This window comes from Cornus florida, unplaced genomic scaffold (genome assembly GCF_030987335.1).
Source record: "Cornus florida cultivar Cherokee Brave unplaced genomic scaffold, ASM3098733v1 CherokeeBrave_3.0.0_Hap2_Chr02, whole genome shotgun sequence".
NCBI classification, from domain to species: domain Eukaryota; kingdom Viridiplantae; phylum Streptophyta; class Magnoliopsida; order Cornales; family Cornaceae; genus Cornus; species Cornus florida.
In genome coordinates, this window is record NW_026775572.1 from 70,608,324 (window position 1) to 70,624,780 (window position 16,457).

Consider the following 16,457-nt stretch of genomic DNA (forward strand, 5'->3'; position numbering starts at 1 on the left):
CCAAGTATTCCGATTACCTATTTGTTCATCTCCTGACAATAACACAATATCAAAATAAATAGCAGTTCTTCAATGAAGGATGTTGGTAATAAACCACTTTTCACATCTCTATTGTTGCTAGATAAGAAAAAAATAAAAAAAATAATAGTAAAAATAAAGTTTATGTTAAGAATAACAAATCAATACATTTCAAAGTGCCTCACTCATGTTGACCGGACAGAGTATTTAAAGGTTTTGCAAATTTGGAAAAATTGAATAAATATTTTTTTGATGATTTAGATTAAATTTTGATCGAGACATTTAAGAACTAGGCTGAACAAATGAAGGATTGAGAAACCGTCTTGTTAACAAACAAGTGAACGTTTAAGTTGGGAAATTTTGAATTCGGATTCGATTTTTGTATCAAGACAAACATGTTTATAAGCTTCACAACTTTATTTCTGTTTTATAAAAGGAATATATTAGTGCAAAACAAGAAGAAAAAAAATAAAAATAAAAACAGTCTATAATACAAAACAAGTATATAAACCATTAGGGAATTGTTGTTGTGCACTATTTTCAGATAGCAAAAAAGAAAAAAGAAGATCAAATCTACATACCTCAAAAAATGCACGAATTATTAGAGAAATGTCACAAAGTCACGAACTCTTAATTAATCTTTTTGATGATATTCTGTCTTCTAGAAGCAGATGTTCAAGTACCAAAAGAAATAAGAAGAGCAAGTGGTGATGGATCGATCTGTTATAGTTTATTAGCCACATGTATAAATTATATAAGCATTCCTTGTTTGATATTGTTGACAGATACACGTAACAAAAATATCCGGACAAAAGGAGATGGCAGTATAAAGATGCGTGATAACACATAATCTTCATGTGTGTATCCATATGTGTGCAATCAAAATGGGACTTAAATTGACCTGAAAGAGTACTAAAATGTTTTTTTTGCCAAATTGGGTAGATGAATCTGGAGTACACTTTTAATTGATTAGTTGAACATTGAACCAAAGTAGTTAAAATTAAGTTGATTAAATAAAAATTAAAAAATTGGTTTTTCAGAAATTTGCTGCACCTATTACAGCAAGTTGGAGAATTTAAATAATAAATTCAAATTGAATATCTAAATTCACTATTTATTATTTAGAAGAAAAGTATTCATAACTCGAAGTATAATTGAAGCCTTACATAACATTCTTGCTCAAAGAAACACCATAATGGTACACATCCAATTTTCAATATATATATGGCCAACTTTAATTATAGAAAAAATAACAAAGAGAAGACTATAAAAATTACATACATCGAAAAACTAAGTTCCTACAAACATATTCTATTACAACTATCATCAGTACATATTGGTGGTGTTGTATTTGAGAAACATTGGAACAAAAGAACACAAACATATAGATATATTTAATATTAAGAATTACCTTTTGTAATGCACTTCTGGTATGTGTAGCTACAGCACCACCAAAACAGTTTGTAATGGTGTCATAGTCAATTGTCAATTATACAAACTGGTATGTGTTCTATCTTATACCAATCCTCCCCGCTCTGCTTCTCGCATCTCCTTTTGAGTTGTTCACCACATCGCCCAATTTGCAAAGTTGTGAGATTGGTTAGGCTTTCAATGCTGTGTGGAAGTGACTCAACCTTAGGGCAATACCAAACGGACAACCATTGAAGAGATGCAATATTTCCCAACCAGTCAGTCAATGATGTTAGCTCTGGACAATCCCAAATCCTTAGAGATTGCAGTGCAGGGACATGCTGTAAGGCCTCCGGCAAAACCACCAACTTGGGATTCTCTAAAATTCTCAGATTTATAAGGGAATGGAGGAGTTTAATACCCTCCAGCAGAGAAACGAGCTCCGGGCATCCACCAAGAGTCAAACTCTCGACGGCTTTGAGTTGTTGCAGTCCCTCAGACAAGGACTTCAACTTTCCACAGTTATAAAGATCTAAAGAACTGAGAGAGTTGAGGCCTTGTAATCCTTGTTCTGGCAATGACTCAATCTCATTACAACTCCAGATCTTCAGTGACTTTAGAGCACTGAGGTTTGAGATCGAACACCATAAGAAGACGTCACTGCATCCCCGTACTGCTAAATCTTTGAGTGACGGAAGGCATGGCATTGATGTCAACTTAGGACGATAAAGAATAAACAATCGGGAAAGACGAGGGAATACATCTTTTTCTTCCTCTCTAGACAACTTTTCCAAACATGGCAACTCATCAATCTCAAGCGACTCCAGAGAAGGGAATTTCTTCCTTACTACTGTAGCTGCACTGTGGCCAGAATCATCGTCGTCCTCTATGTACTTACATTTCATTCCACCTATATCAAGACGTTTCAACCAAAGCAGTCGACTATATGGTGGAACACTTTGACAATTTTCGCGACCTTCAAGTGAAACTTTAACTAAATTTTGAAGCAGTACTAGATCACTCATCCAGAGTGGGAAAGAGGTACCTGGATACTTTTGTATGATCAACTCTTTAAGATTTGGGTGAGGTTTAAGAGCATCTAGTACCGGTTCAGCATTTTTTGGTAATGACGACTCTGATTCACTTCCAATATTCCAACCCAAACCCAAGCTGTAGAGGTTTTTTTTCTGGGCTAAGTTTGCTTCTCTTGCATCCACCCAATTCTCCACCCTCTTCAGATGCTTAATGTATAATTTTCCTCCCAGGTTTAACACTTCCAGCTCACCCAAATGAATATCTCTCCTCCCGTCCACAATGAAAAGACTTAATCACTTGAGGTTGGTTCACTGCCCAATTTTTGGAGCCATTTCTGTTAGACCACTACAGCCTTCCATAAATAGATGTCGGAGATTGATCATGCGTCTCATGTGGTTGGGTAAGCTCCGAAGACTCCAACAATAATTAAGGTCTAAGGTCTGCAAATTCAATAGGTTGCATAATGACTCGGGAAGTGTCGTCAACTGATAATTGCGAGAAAGATTCAAGTACCTTAAATGAATTAAATTGTCAATTGAAGATGGAAGCTCAAATATAGAAGTGTGACTTGCATCTAGAGCTCGTAAGGTACTAAATTTCATAAAGTCATGAGAAAATGCTTCCATAAATAATGTTCTCAACGATTCAACATTTTCTAATGCTGTAGAGTCACCAGCTAAATTGACATGTCGAACACTCCTGTTTGGTTTATTATTTGACCTTGCAACCTCCATCACGTGACATTCAATTTCCATAATAGATTGAGCTAGATCATGAAAAAGATCATGCATCTTGAAACTTTGAACATTGCCAAAATCATCATTTTCAACCTCTTAGAAGAAAGATCTACAATGTAACTCTTTCCATATCACATTACCAATATCTTCTAACTCCATCGTTCCAGTAGATGAAATGAAACCGTTAGCCATCCACAGATGAATTAAACAATCCTTCTCAATTATAGAATCCTTAAGAAATATGGCACAATAAGCAAAACATTGCCTACAGTCTAAGGGAAGATTATAATAACTTGATCTTAATGCGGGCATTATGGAGCAGTTTTCATCTTGTGGTAAATTCCAAATTTCACTTTCTTTAACACCATGCCACTCATATTCTTCACTTTTGAAGCACATTAAGCTTCCAAGAGCTTTTGCAGCTAAAGGCACACCCCCACACTTCATGATATCCTTCCCGATCGCCACAAGATTCGGACTTTCTTTACTCGTCTTTAAATGGCCGTTGTTTGAATAATGACCAACAATCATTTTCTGACAAAGTCGACAAACGATATACAGGCTGTGTTCTCATAATTGATGCCACATTTTCAAGATGGGTAGTGATAATAATTGCAGCACCCTTTGATCCATAGGCCAGTATGGATTTTAACTTGTCCCACTTTTCTTGACTATCGTTCCACACATCATCCAAAATAAGCAAATATCTTTTCCCATTCAACTTATCTTGAAGTTGTGTTTGAAGATGTTCTAAGGTTGAGCCTCCACTAGATGCCCCTATAATTGCTTCTATGACCCTGTTCACTTCAAAATTGTCTGAAACACAAACCCAAATTCTTGGCTCAAAATACTCCTTTACCCTCTTATCATTGAACACTAGCTGCGCAAGTGTTGTCTTTCCGAGCCCTCCAATACAAAGTGTAGGAAGGACAGAAACATCTTGGCAGTCACTTGCATCCTTCACCACCAGCTGTTCGACAATACTTTTTATGTCCTTTTCTCTTCCGAACACCTGATCTTCAGTTAAAAAAGAGCTGGTTTCGCGCCATTGAGGAATTCCACCTTTATTCACCACGACCACCTCTTGCAAATGAAATTTCATTCGCTCCTCAGCAATTTTATCCAAGTTCCCATTAATCTCTTTCATTTTTTTTCGATCTTATGACAAAAGAGAAAATTGTCTAGAATAGAATAACAAGATAAGAAACAATCGCATACAAGATGATATTTGCTGGAAGAAGCAGAGAGTGTGCTGAGAGTGTGCTGGAAAGCTTTTCCATGTCCTCATCAAAACCCCAGATCAATTCTATCTCCTCCTGTATGGAAGAGTTCAAATGGTCCAACACAATTTCAAGAACTGAATCTGCCATTTTTAGTTACTGATCAAAGAGTACTTGTGTATGCTTTCAAAACAAGATGATATTTGCTGGAAGAAGCAGTGATATATTGTCTAACATATAATGTATGTAAAATAAAAGTACGGTAGAAAATGACTCTTATCACCTGTAGAGGACCTATGAATATCCCCACCAATGAAAATTTTGGTATTTCCAAACAAAACTAAGAAAAAATAATAAATAAAAACTTAAAAAATTCATATTGCATTTTCAATAGACCACCTGACCGGGCCCTATGGTTATGTCCACCACTCATTTGTCAAAGAAGATGGCCTTTGGTAAAAGTCGGTGCAGTTTGATACAATTCAAAGTTTAATCATTTATCTAATTTTGTTTGATAATGTAAATTGAATATTATTTAAAATAATAAGCGCCACTTAAATAAAATAAAATTATAAGTGACATGACATGATATCAAAAATGCTGAATACTAAAAATTAAAAAAGATATCAAAAAATACATTACCACTTAAAATTTTCAATGGAGCACGAAGTAGTCTCTCCATTAGATGTCACAATTAACTATTAACACACTCAACAAGTCTCTCCAGTAAATGTGCTTTATTTTTGCGGTTTATATCGTTACATGATACTATATAATAAGCTGGTGATATTATAACATCACTACAACGGGCACAATTAAATTTTTCTTGAGACTTTGACCTCCCAACTCATCTCGATTTTTGAGATCTAAATGATCCAAAAAATGATGGAGAGTCCAAGTGATTTATTTGTGTTCCAGAGTAATATTATGATGTGAATGTGTTTAGTTGAATGATTACTTGAGTTGAGACTCAACAAATCTATTTATAATTAATTTCAATTTGCACTTAAGCTGCGTTAGGTTACATGGAATTGAAATTTTGAAATTATATTAAAAAAAAATTAAGTTCAATTTTGTAAGTTACTTTTCTCCGATTCTACTAATTTTAGTTTCAAAACTCTAATTTTATGGAGCCGAACATAGCCATAATTTTTTTAAATATAATTAAAAAAAAAACAAAAATTTAGTAGCACTGGAATTGGATACAACTCCTCATGGTAGAATAAATGCCTAGGGCCCATTCCCATGTGGCTAGAATTGGATTGCCAGAATTTAGTCAATAGTCTTTCTCTTCTCACACTCACTTATATATTTCAATATAGTGACCTCACAATTATTTTTTATTACTTATTAGCCTGAATAACATTGGATATGTACAAGTTAAGAAAATCATGATATAAAATTAAAAAATGTCTACAGTTTACTTTTAGTTTGATTGTTTAAGTCAAATTGTCCATCAATATTCAATAATCACCTAGAATGAACTCACATCTCTTCCTTTATTGATCATATAGATTGAAGAGTGCCGATCTCTTGTCTAAGGTAAAAATTGTAAATCACATCTATAAATAAATAAATAAACAAAAGACATTCAATGATTCATCTACATTCAATGACGTATTAAGAAAAATCTCTTAGATCTTGTTTTATACTGAGAAAATATGGTAGGACTTCATTTCAAGTGCGGACTACCTTTCCACTTGTCTAATTATTGTTCATTCATTTTTTAAGGGAGTGCATTCCACTTGTTTAATAAATGTTGACTAGTGTGAACTGAATTTGGTTCATGAACATGTAAACAATTGATGAATAATACAAATGAAGCACCTAACTGTTCTATAGGAGCTAGCAATTCCCTTCCAAATGGGAATTCATCCTCTTTTTAAGATAGAAAGTTGAATGTTCAAATAAATTTGATGCTCCCAGACACAACATCATGAGAAACAAAGAAAAGAAATATCTAATAAGCCACCAAGTTGGACCGTGTAAGCCCTTCATCATTGCTCAAGTGAGAAAAAAATTTTAAGTATTAAATTTAATTTTATACCAGAGACATCCGGCTAGTAATTTACCAAAATATATCATTCCTTTCCTCTGTCTCACTAAATAGTGAATGGTGAACCAAAGTCTTCAAATGCTATAGCTATAGCATGGAGAAACAACACAATGCAGGCCTAGATGTTGCGAAATTAAACAAAAAATACAATAAATAGATCAAACACACACAATAAGAACACATAGATTTTATTTCGTTCATTCAAAATTCAAGGTTACGTCCAAGGGTTGTAGGGATTTTCACTATGATAATAAAAAAACAGCAGCAGATACAGAGGGTTTAGAATGAAAAAATATCATTGCACTAGGGGCAACATAACAAGTTTGGAAATTACCAAAAACCTTCCAAAAAATTCGGGTCAACAGAATTTGCATTTTCCAGTTTTAGATCCCACTGCCTGCAACTTATTTTCTGCTTTTGCATGATGCTTCAGCTTGATGATTGGCTTGAAAGACTAGTTGAAGAAAAGGGGGAAGACCCGTACATGATGAAAGACTTACCTACCAAAAAGAAATACAAAAATCACCCATTCTCTCGTAATTTTCTTATGTTTGATTTCAATTCCGAAAAGATGCAAAAATCATTGTCCAAGAGAGACTGTGCCTTTCCTTATGCCACTAAACTCTTTCTTTTTCCTCCAATTTCACGGACTAAACATTGTACTTTCCCTTCATCTCATCTCTCTTTCTTTTATTTTCTTTTCTTTTCCTTTCATTTTCATTAATTCAAACGAAAGTTTAATAGTTTATTAAACTTTCAACTCATTCCAAACGAACCACTACAAAATTAAGGTCATGCTAAATATAGCTAATATAAGATTACATAACAATAACTAACACGCGAGTGACTCAGTGGTGCCATGCCCTAACTTTTCTAAATAAGGCCAGGGAAAGCATATGCGTAAGCACAATTAAGAAAAAAAAATTGCATAACAATAATATTGATGAAATGTTGTCACACAAGAGTTGTATAAAATTGTTATTTAGACTCCTCTTGACTTAATTTTTGATCTCCTTCCACTCACCTTAGACTATTGAGCTTGGAATACAAAAGTCTCACCTCACTCTCCTCTACATAACCTTAGAAGGAAAACTTGAAATTCCTTTGCTTCCCTTGGATTCAAGAGGAACAATCCTCTTGTGAGGTAGGAGGTGTTCTAAATTATGTCTTCAATATTTTATATGTTTTAATATCTTGATACAAATGGAATACATGTCTCTAATCTAAATCTTTAAATTGTTAATCAATGATAACTTACATGAAATTGAGCTAAGACATGATTTTTGGAAAGGCCATGACTTGATTCATAACTTATGTTAATTTGAAATCATTTTGGGTTGTTTTGAAATCTAGAGGAATTAGTTAATTAATTTAATCAATTTTCATTATTATGTTCTTATAAATCAAGTTTTAAAGTGATTTATGTAATGACCATGATAGGTACTACAACATATATTAAATTGAGCATATTTGGGTGAGAAATGAAATCTAGAGAAATTAGTTGTTTTATTTAATTAATTTCTATCCTTGTTGTAGTAATGATTTGAGTATGTATTGTATGCCAATTACATGTTTAAATCATAATTCTAGACTTGTACAATAATTGTGGGATTGTATTCTCAAAATTGATGGACATTGTTATATAGAGTAACAAGTTGCATAATGATTATTCAACATTCTTCATGCCATTATAGTCGTGAACTTAGGGCATGTATTGTGTTTCCAAAATTGGTTTGTGCATGGTTGATGGTTTTACATTGTATATATATGTTATGTTAATACATATATGTTGTTGCACAAGTTGTTGATTTTGGAAACTTGGGATGTCATTGTTATGACTAAGGCTAGGGCATGGTTCTAGTACGGGGGATTGTCCCTCTACAAGTCTAGTGCGCACATAGGGAGGTTACCCATGGGCTATTAACCCTAAAGTAACTATGGTGTCGGTTTGATCCGGCATAATGTCCAAGTATCCACTTTGGTTTGATTTCGCACTTTAATTTTCAAGATGATAACTTTGTGAAATTGCATCTCATTATGCTACGTTGAAAGTTCTAATGTACTTTAATAGCATAGATTGCATTATATTGAATTGTAAACCTTGTGATAAATTAAGCATATGCATGTTTATTCCCTACAAATAAACTTGTTTATACACTCCGAAGTTACTGGGTGTTTTTCAGGTAAAGAAGCAATATTGTGGGATGCACAACAATCTTAGACTTGATAGACTACTTGGAGTATTTTTGCTATGTTAGAATATGCACTTGTTAGCATATCTAGTTTCATTTTGCTTATTATGACAAAATATGTATTTATTATTCAAACCATGTAATGTGCACTTAAGTGCACCTTTTGATACTCTATGGATGTATTTGTAATGAGGCCAAGGGCCAAACATGTTTACTTTAGCACTTGTATACACTTGGTGCGTTAGTTTGCCTTAAAAGCATGTTTTAACTAACTTTAGAGGTTTAGCATATGAGAATCTTGTAAATGAAGAGTATGAGGCCATGAGCCATTATTTTTACATTCATTCATTCATTCATATTAAGGTTGTTGGCATACTCATACACTAGAATCTCCATGAAAACCAGTTTTAAACCTTCATTTTTGAACAAATTTAAGAGAGGATTTGAAGTATGGGTTGAATCTTATCATATTGGACACATAGCAGGCTTTTCAACAGCTTTTCGAGGTATTTCGGTCGATCGATGGCCAATTTCGGTCGACTGATGCATCAAGTCAGTCTACCGAACCATCCAGACCTCAAAAACCAGATTTTAGAAATGTTTATGCCAATTTCGGTCAACCGAAACTTTATTTCGGTCAAACGAAACTCCCCTTATATACACAACAGCTCTGTTATGCTCTAGCACTGAAGTTCCGACTTCAAATGGCCATAACTTCTTCGTTTCTAACCCAAATAGGGTGATTCTTGAGCCTAAATTCATGAACTTGAAGTCATCTTTCCAATGATATCAACCATTCATTAAAAATCCAATCGTAGTGAGAGTTATTATAGTTTTAGTAAGATAGGGTCGTGGAAACTCTTAAACGGAGAATTCCACTTCATTCTAAATTCATATCTTTTCCATCTGGACTCCAAATCAGGCGATTCTTGAGTCAATTTTTATTAATTTTTCATAATATTTCCAATGGTGTACTTGGTAGCATCCACTTCCATTTTAAAAATGACCATTTTGCCCCTAGGCTCATTCTTACCCCTTCTTGAAACGTCGCTTCTGCGTTTGTTTTCTATGGGTTCTGTGACTTCATTGTGGGTCACATTGGTGTCTTATAGACATATAGTATTCCTTGAGGCTTTGGTTTATCTTTTGCTTTCGCATCTCGGATCCGTTACTGGATTAACTTATGGGTCATCACCGACGCACCGGGTTGAAAAACATGGGTCACGACAATACATAAACACATCACACACTTTGCAAGGGAAAACAATCTTCAACTTTTTAAACATAGAATGCATTGCCATGGTAATAATGGAAAAGAAGAAGCAAAGTATCTGACCTTTATTGTATACTAGAATAATTAAGATTCTAATCATTCTCCTCCTAATGAACCGGTGATAATGGATCCTATCAGAAAAAATATTTTATAAATGTAATGTCAACAAAAATATAAAAAATCATATCATATGTTAATGGCTACATTTCGGAAAAAATCAAATCATTTTCTATCTTCTTTAGTTGCAGCTCAAATAAATATAATAGAATGTCCTTAATAGATAAATTGCTATGTTGTAGCTCTTTACAGATAGGAAAAAAGTGGCAAACCGTTCACTTTAGCCAATAGGAAGAAAAAGAAAATAAAAATACACACTACAATTAGTTTGTACATAAGAATAGATTTAGAATTTAGTTAAAAATTCTACTCTTCGAAGAACTTCTAGCTAATAAATCCAATTTGTCCAAGGAAATTTAGATTTTACAAAAGTAATAGTACCAACTTACCTATTTCATCAAACACCCATTATGAAAATCAACTAATTTTTCCTTTAACATAGTCAATTGTCAAACACCCAAGTATATTTGACCTGAAACTCAAAATAGAACCAGTGAATAATACTGTTACTAGAAACCAAACTGACAAATAAACAATAAATAATGTACAAAATTGTTAAATTAAAATATTATATTTCCAGACTCCCATTTCACTAGAAAGAAAACATAGGAAAGAGAAATAGAATTTGTTGTCCATAGAGATTAATGGATTTCTAAAGAACATATATACCTCTTGCCATCTGAAATTGTTGTAAATATCACCAGCAGTGTTGCCAGCCTAGATTTTCCATTAAAATGCCTAATATGAAGGGTAGGGAAAGGTTCGCACAACACTTTAAGCAACACACCAACAAAAACAACAAAATCAAGCACTTTTCCTTCGCAACACATCAATCAATAAACCTCCACATACATTGTTCCCATACTCCCATGCTTTCAACAATATGCAAGAAAAGTAAATTGCCTCCACGCGGGCTCACGATTTAACTAGAGAGAGAGTTAGAAAAACTCACAAAAGGTCCTTAAGCAACTTTAAATTATTTTTTAATTTTTTTTTTCTTCTTTTGTTTTGCTTTGCTTTACATTTTTTTTTTTTTTTTTTAGCTTTTTATGTTTTTGCTTAGCTTAACTTGGCTTGCTTGCTTCTTTGCTTTAGAATCCTTTTGCTTCACTTCTCTTGGCTCAATGCACCTAGCCAATCAAGAACAAACACAATAAGTAACCAAAATAAAATAAAATAAAAACACGATCAAAAGAGTACTAATTCCTAATTGTTTCTAAAATATGGCGTTGCCTATCCCCGGCAACGGTGCCAAAACTTGGTGTGTGGTCTTGTCAAACCCAAAGCATGCAATAAAGTGTGTAGTATGGCCAAGTTTAAATTTATAGAATGCTACTACCACTACTAACTAAAATAAAGCAAGAGTGAGTAGGGATCGTCCCAAAGAAAAAGAATCATGCTTTGGAATCAATTATGGAGTAGTAGGTCGAATGATCAAAAGAGAGGTTTGATTTGATTAAATTAAATCCAATTAGAAACAATGTAATTATCAATTTAGAAATTAGAGGGAAAATAAATGAGAGAGAGGTCTTGGGGCTTAGAATTCACCACTAAGCTTTACTTTACCAAACACTAGCAATTGTAAGTTAATGGGGACATTTAAGTTGTAAAATATGTGTGTGTGTGTGTGTGTCACTAATTGAAAACTAAGCATAAATAGCAAAGAAGAATAGATTTTCTAATTAATCTAGTGAATAGCACAACATATCAAATGAGGCCATAACCCATTCAATTAAACCACAATTAGAGCACACACGATAATCTAGAGGAATGTACTATTTGCATTCATAAGTATGAAACATTAAGAAACAAGAATGGATTGTCCACCTATTTAAGAAATTAAAGCAATTACACTACATCTAGGCCAGAGATATGCAAATTAAACTAATTAAACTAAAGGTCTGGTATAATCCATCAAGAAACAAGTGTGAACCATCAAATAAAACACAAAAGTATTCAATTAAACACTATGTTTTGACCATCACTAGATTAACAACATCAATACACATAGGCATGCATTAATTTCATTAAATCTAGAGAAAAGCACATGAACATCCATTCTAGCATACATAGACATATGGATATAAATAAATGATCAATTAAAAGCATTAATCCATATAAATCAAGTAGAAATTACAAGATCTATATTAATTCAAGATCAAAACATTTATTACAACTAAAATCCCCAAAAATATACAAAGGCTAGGTTTAGGAAGTAAACCTAGGGGCTATCTCTTGCCCGAAGGGAAGGATTTAGCCACTCATTGTAGTGTTCATGTAACCCTCAAGGGCTAGCTTGGAGGTTGGCATCATCATCTCATCCTTGATTTCTTCCCAAAACCCTAGTTCTAGAGAGGAAAAATATCTACTACTATGAATATTACAAGTTAAATTGATAGATGTTCAATTAATTCATTACATTCCCTTTTGAGTAGGCACCAAGTCAGAAATATAGCCTATGATTAGAGGAAATTCGCAGCTACTCAAGTTAGGTAGAAATCGGCGCGTTCGGGAATTAGACAACACACTGCTAGCAGGCACTTTGTAATGACCCGGTCATTTTCCTTCCTTTTCTTTTTTCGGTATTTTCTTTTTTCGTCTTTTTTCCTATTTCATCTTTTCTCGTTTATCGTTTTTCCTTACATAACCTCACTTTTTGTGCTCGGATTTGATTCCGGCCTTGCATACATCCATAATATTTAAATTCCATGATATCTATATTTTTACTTTTGAGAAAAGCATGCTAGATGTTTACTTTTCTATAAAGGGTATGGATGCATAGTTTCTTGAAAATATTCTTGACTTTTGGGGTTTTAGTGTAATTATGTAAAGTAATTATTTTTCGTCTTATAGATCATTTTGTAATTTAATTTGGAAGATATTTTAGGAAATGACCTTTTTGAAATTTTTGAAAAGTGTGACAAGTGTCACACTCCCATTGAGCCACTTTTTGACATTGTGGTGGAACCACTTAGAGGCTTAGTTTGATGACACATGGAGGGTGGAGATTCACCCATTTGTTGGCCTAGGATAGAGCACTTATTGACATGGATAGTTGACAAGTGTAAACTTAAGATCCAGCCTTGGATGATTACTTAGGATAGTGACAAGTGTAGGCACCATATTTTGTCTTGCATTTGTGTGTATGTGAGAGGTAGTGTAAGAACACATAGTGAGTGGAGGAATACTAAATCCTCCACTCACCTCTTTTTCATTTTTATTTTTCTTATCCCTTTGCTCTCAAACCCTAACCTAGCCACCATTGAAGGAAAAGCTTGGTTTAAAGCTTTAGGCCCATTTTGGTGCCCTTCCACTTAACTTAGAACCTAAAGCTTGGAGTACTTTAGCTTCCTCTCACTCTCCTTTACAAAACCCTAGTTTGGTTTTCCATTTTAAGCTTGGTTGCTTTAGATTATAGAGATTCAATTCTCTATTGAGGTAAGGTGGGTTGTATGTTTATCCTCTTTGGGTTTTATATATATTGGAGCTTGATATATATTGATTACATGCCTTTTAAATTCTTGTATTTGCATATAAATGGAGATTTGATGTACTTGACGTAGGATTTGTGAATTAAAGCATATATATGACTATTAAATTAAATAGGTATATTATTGTTTAATGACTTGCCTAATACTTGTGATTTCACTGAGGGTTTATTATGAATATCTTGGGGTTATACTTATGTTGCTAAGTAATAGAGGTTTCATTAAAAGTTTAGTATGAAAATCTCGTATATAGCACTTGAATTTACTTGTAGGTAAATTACTATATTGCATTATTAGTGATTGTGGCTTACATTGATAGTAAATTGCTTTAGTGTAATATGTAGTATCATTAACTTGCCACTTTAGACATGTAACCTTAGAGCATAGTTTGTGTGGTTTCACCCTACTTGTGCTTGGTAGGTAGTTTCATGCATTAAGATTATATAAATGTCATGGACTTGTTGATTTTTGGAAGCTTGTAAGGATATAAAATGTTTGATGGCTAGGGTTTGGCTCTAGTACGGAGGATAAGAATTCTCCTAAGTCATAGTGCGCACTAGGTAGTACCTTGTGGGTCGTAATTACCCGAAATAACTTGTATGGTCTCGTGGCCACATATCCTAGTCTTTCCATTATCTGATTTCGCATTATATTCCAAGTTATAAATCATGGATTTCTTGTAGCTTGTAGCTTGTGATTTGGTGATTTTAGTTTCAATTCGGTTAGTGTACTTGTTTATGTATACTTGGATGCTATGTGGTTATCATTGCAAATATTTGTATAGCTTGAGATGATCCCTTAAAGTACCTTGAGACATAGATGTTAGGTGGAATGCACCCTTGTGATGATCTATGTTTGGTTCGCATTATACTTGAAACTATAGGGTATGGGCATGCACCACATCCTACGAGTAACTTGATTACTCACCCTAGTTGTTTGGGTTATTTTGCAAATAAAGAAACTTTGTTTTGGGATGCATCACATCCCTAAGTTGCTTTGATGCCTTGAAGTATTTTGTTATATTTTGGAAAATATGCAAGTGTTAGCATGTAATATCATTTTGGTGTAAAATGCTATTTTTGCCTTGAATCATGTAATGTGTACCTAAGTACACCTTTTGTTGCTTATTTCATATGTATAACATGAGGCCAAGGGCCATTAAATCTAAAGTTTACAAGTGTGTTTTTAAAACTTAAACACTGCCATTGTAGCCTACTTTGTGAAAATGGAGGTTTGGTAGGTCAAATTTGTAAACGGATTGTAATGAGGTCGTAGGTCATTTTAGTGCGTCTACTCTATCATTTTACATTTGCATGAATGTTCACATCTCACAAAACTCTTATATTTCAACTTTGGAACTATTTTAGGGTGATTTATGAATTTCTATGCAAAATTCATGCATTGGAGTAGGGGTTAAAGTTCCCTCTTGATTTATCATGTTGTGGATGCTTGTATGAGACCATGTAATGTTTCTAAATTTTTTTTACGACATTGGGGATGCATGCATAGCTTTAGGATTGAGCCAAATACCTTCCCCACACTTTGCAGCAGCTGTTTATGCTGCTATTAGGTGCATCGGTCGGTTGATAAGAGCTGTCAGCCAACTAATAACTGTTCGTAATGAATTCCAGTGAGTTTGTATACTTGACAGGGCGTTTTGGCCGGCTGATCCTTGCCATCAGCCGGTTGATGATTGAGTTTCGGCCGGCTGGTACTATTCGTCATCCGGCTGATCCTCCCTGAAGCTTGGTTTCCTTTTAGTTTCTTGGACAGCTTTCTTGAGTCAACTTCAGAGGGTCATATCTCCTTCGTTTCTGATCCAAATCAGGTCATTCTTGAGCCTAAATTAAATAGCTTGAAGTTAGCTTTCCAATGGTACCAGCCAAACTCAAAAAATTCAACCGTAGTGAGAGTTATACTATTTTTATTGAGATAGGAGCGTAGTATCTCTAAATCGGAGGATACCGTTTTTGTCCTATTTTCATATCTTTTCCGTCCGGACTCTGAATCAGGTGATTCTTGAGTCCAACTTCATTAATTTTTCATTGTATTTCAAATGGTATACTTGGTAGCATCCATTTCTATATGAAATAACCATTTTACCCTTGGTCCATTTCTTATAAGGTTTCAGAATCCTTGTTTTCTTTTTGCTTCTGTTGAGTCTCAGGACTCCTCGAGAAGCCACCTTTGTGTCTTAGGGATGATGTACATCTCTAAAGACCTTGGTTCTATCTTTCGCTTTCGCATTTTTTAATCCGTTCCCGGGTCAACTTTCGGGTCATCATAGGACGTACTGGGCTTGAAAATCCAGGGTCGTCACACACTTCGATCAATCGAATATATTTGATGGATCAAACACTTGACTTCTATCGATCGAAGCTAATGTCATCAAAAATATCTTTTGGGCCTTATCCACTTTACTGAGCTAGCGTCACCTCATTTTAATCGATCGGGATTCCCTTCAATCGATCGAAGCTCTTCTGGTGCATTTTTTTTGGCTTCTTTCCAACTTTGCTCCATAGCTCCAAAATTCAGCTAAATGGCTCTTGTTAGCCTATTTGAATTTTATTGACCTAAAATAGGCAATAACACAAATAAGTATCTAAGACATGAAAGTAAGATAGATGAATGGACTAAAATACCCTAACTTAGGTGCTAAAATGCGTCACATTTGAGCACTTATCACTTGTCAAAGACAAGTCAGTATGGCGACTTGCCAATGGGCGTCTTATACGCAGTCTGGTAAGCCAAAAGTGCATCGTTTAGTCGTAGTGACCAATCTTTGTGGTCCGGTCGAATTATTTTTTCAAGAATATTTTTTCTCTCCCGATTAGAAACTTCCACTTGACCACTCGTTTGAGGGTGGTAAGGTGTGGCAACCTTGTGAATAATGAAATACTTGAGAAGGATG

General features: G+C 34.2%; 1 protein-coding gene across 1 annotated transcript; it reads right to left on the reverse strand.

Moving 5' to 3' along the window:
- Positions 1 to 3,684: 3,684 nt before the first annotated feature.
- LOC132296399 (putative disease resistance protein RGA3) lies at positions 3,685 to 4,347 on the reverse strand. Its single transcript, XM_059794603.1, has one exon. The coding sequence runs from the start codon at positions 4,345 to 4,347 to the stop codon at positions 3,685 to 3,687; it is 663 nt and encodes a 220-aa protein (XP_059650586.1).
- Positions 4,348 to 16,457: the final 12,110 nt, after the last annotated feature.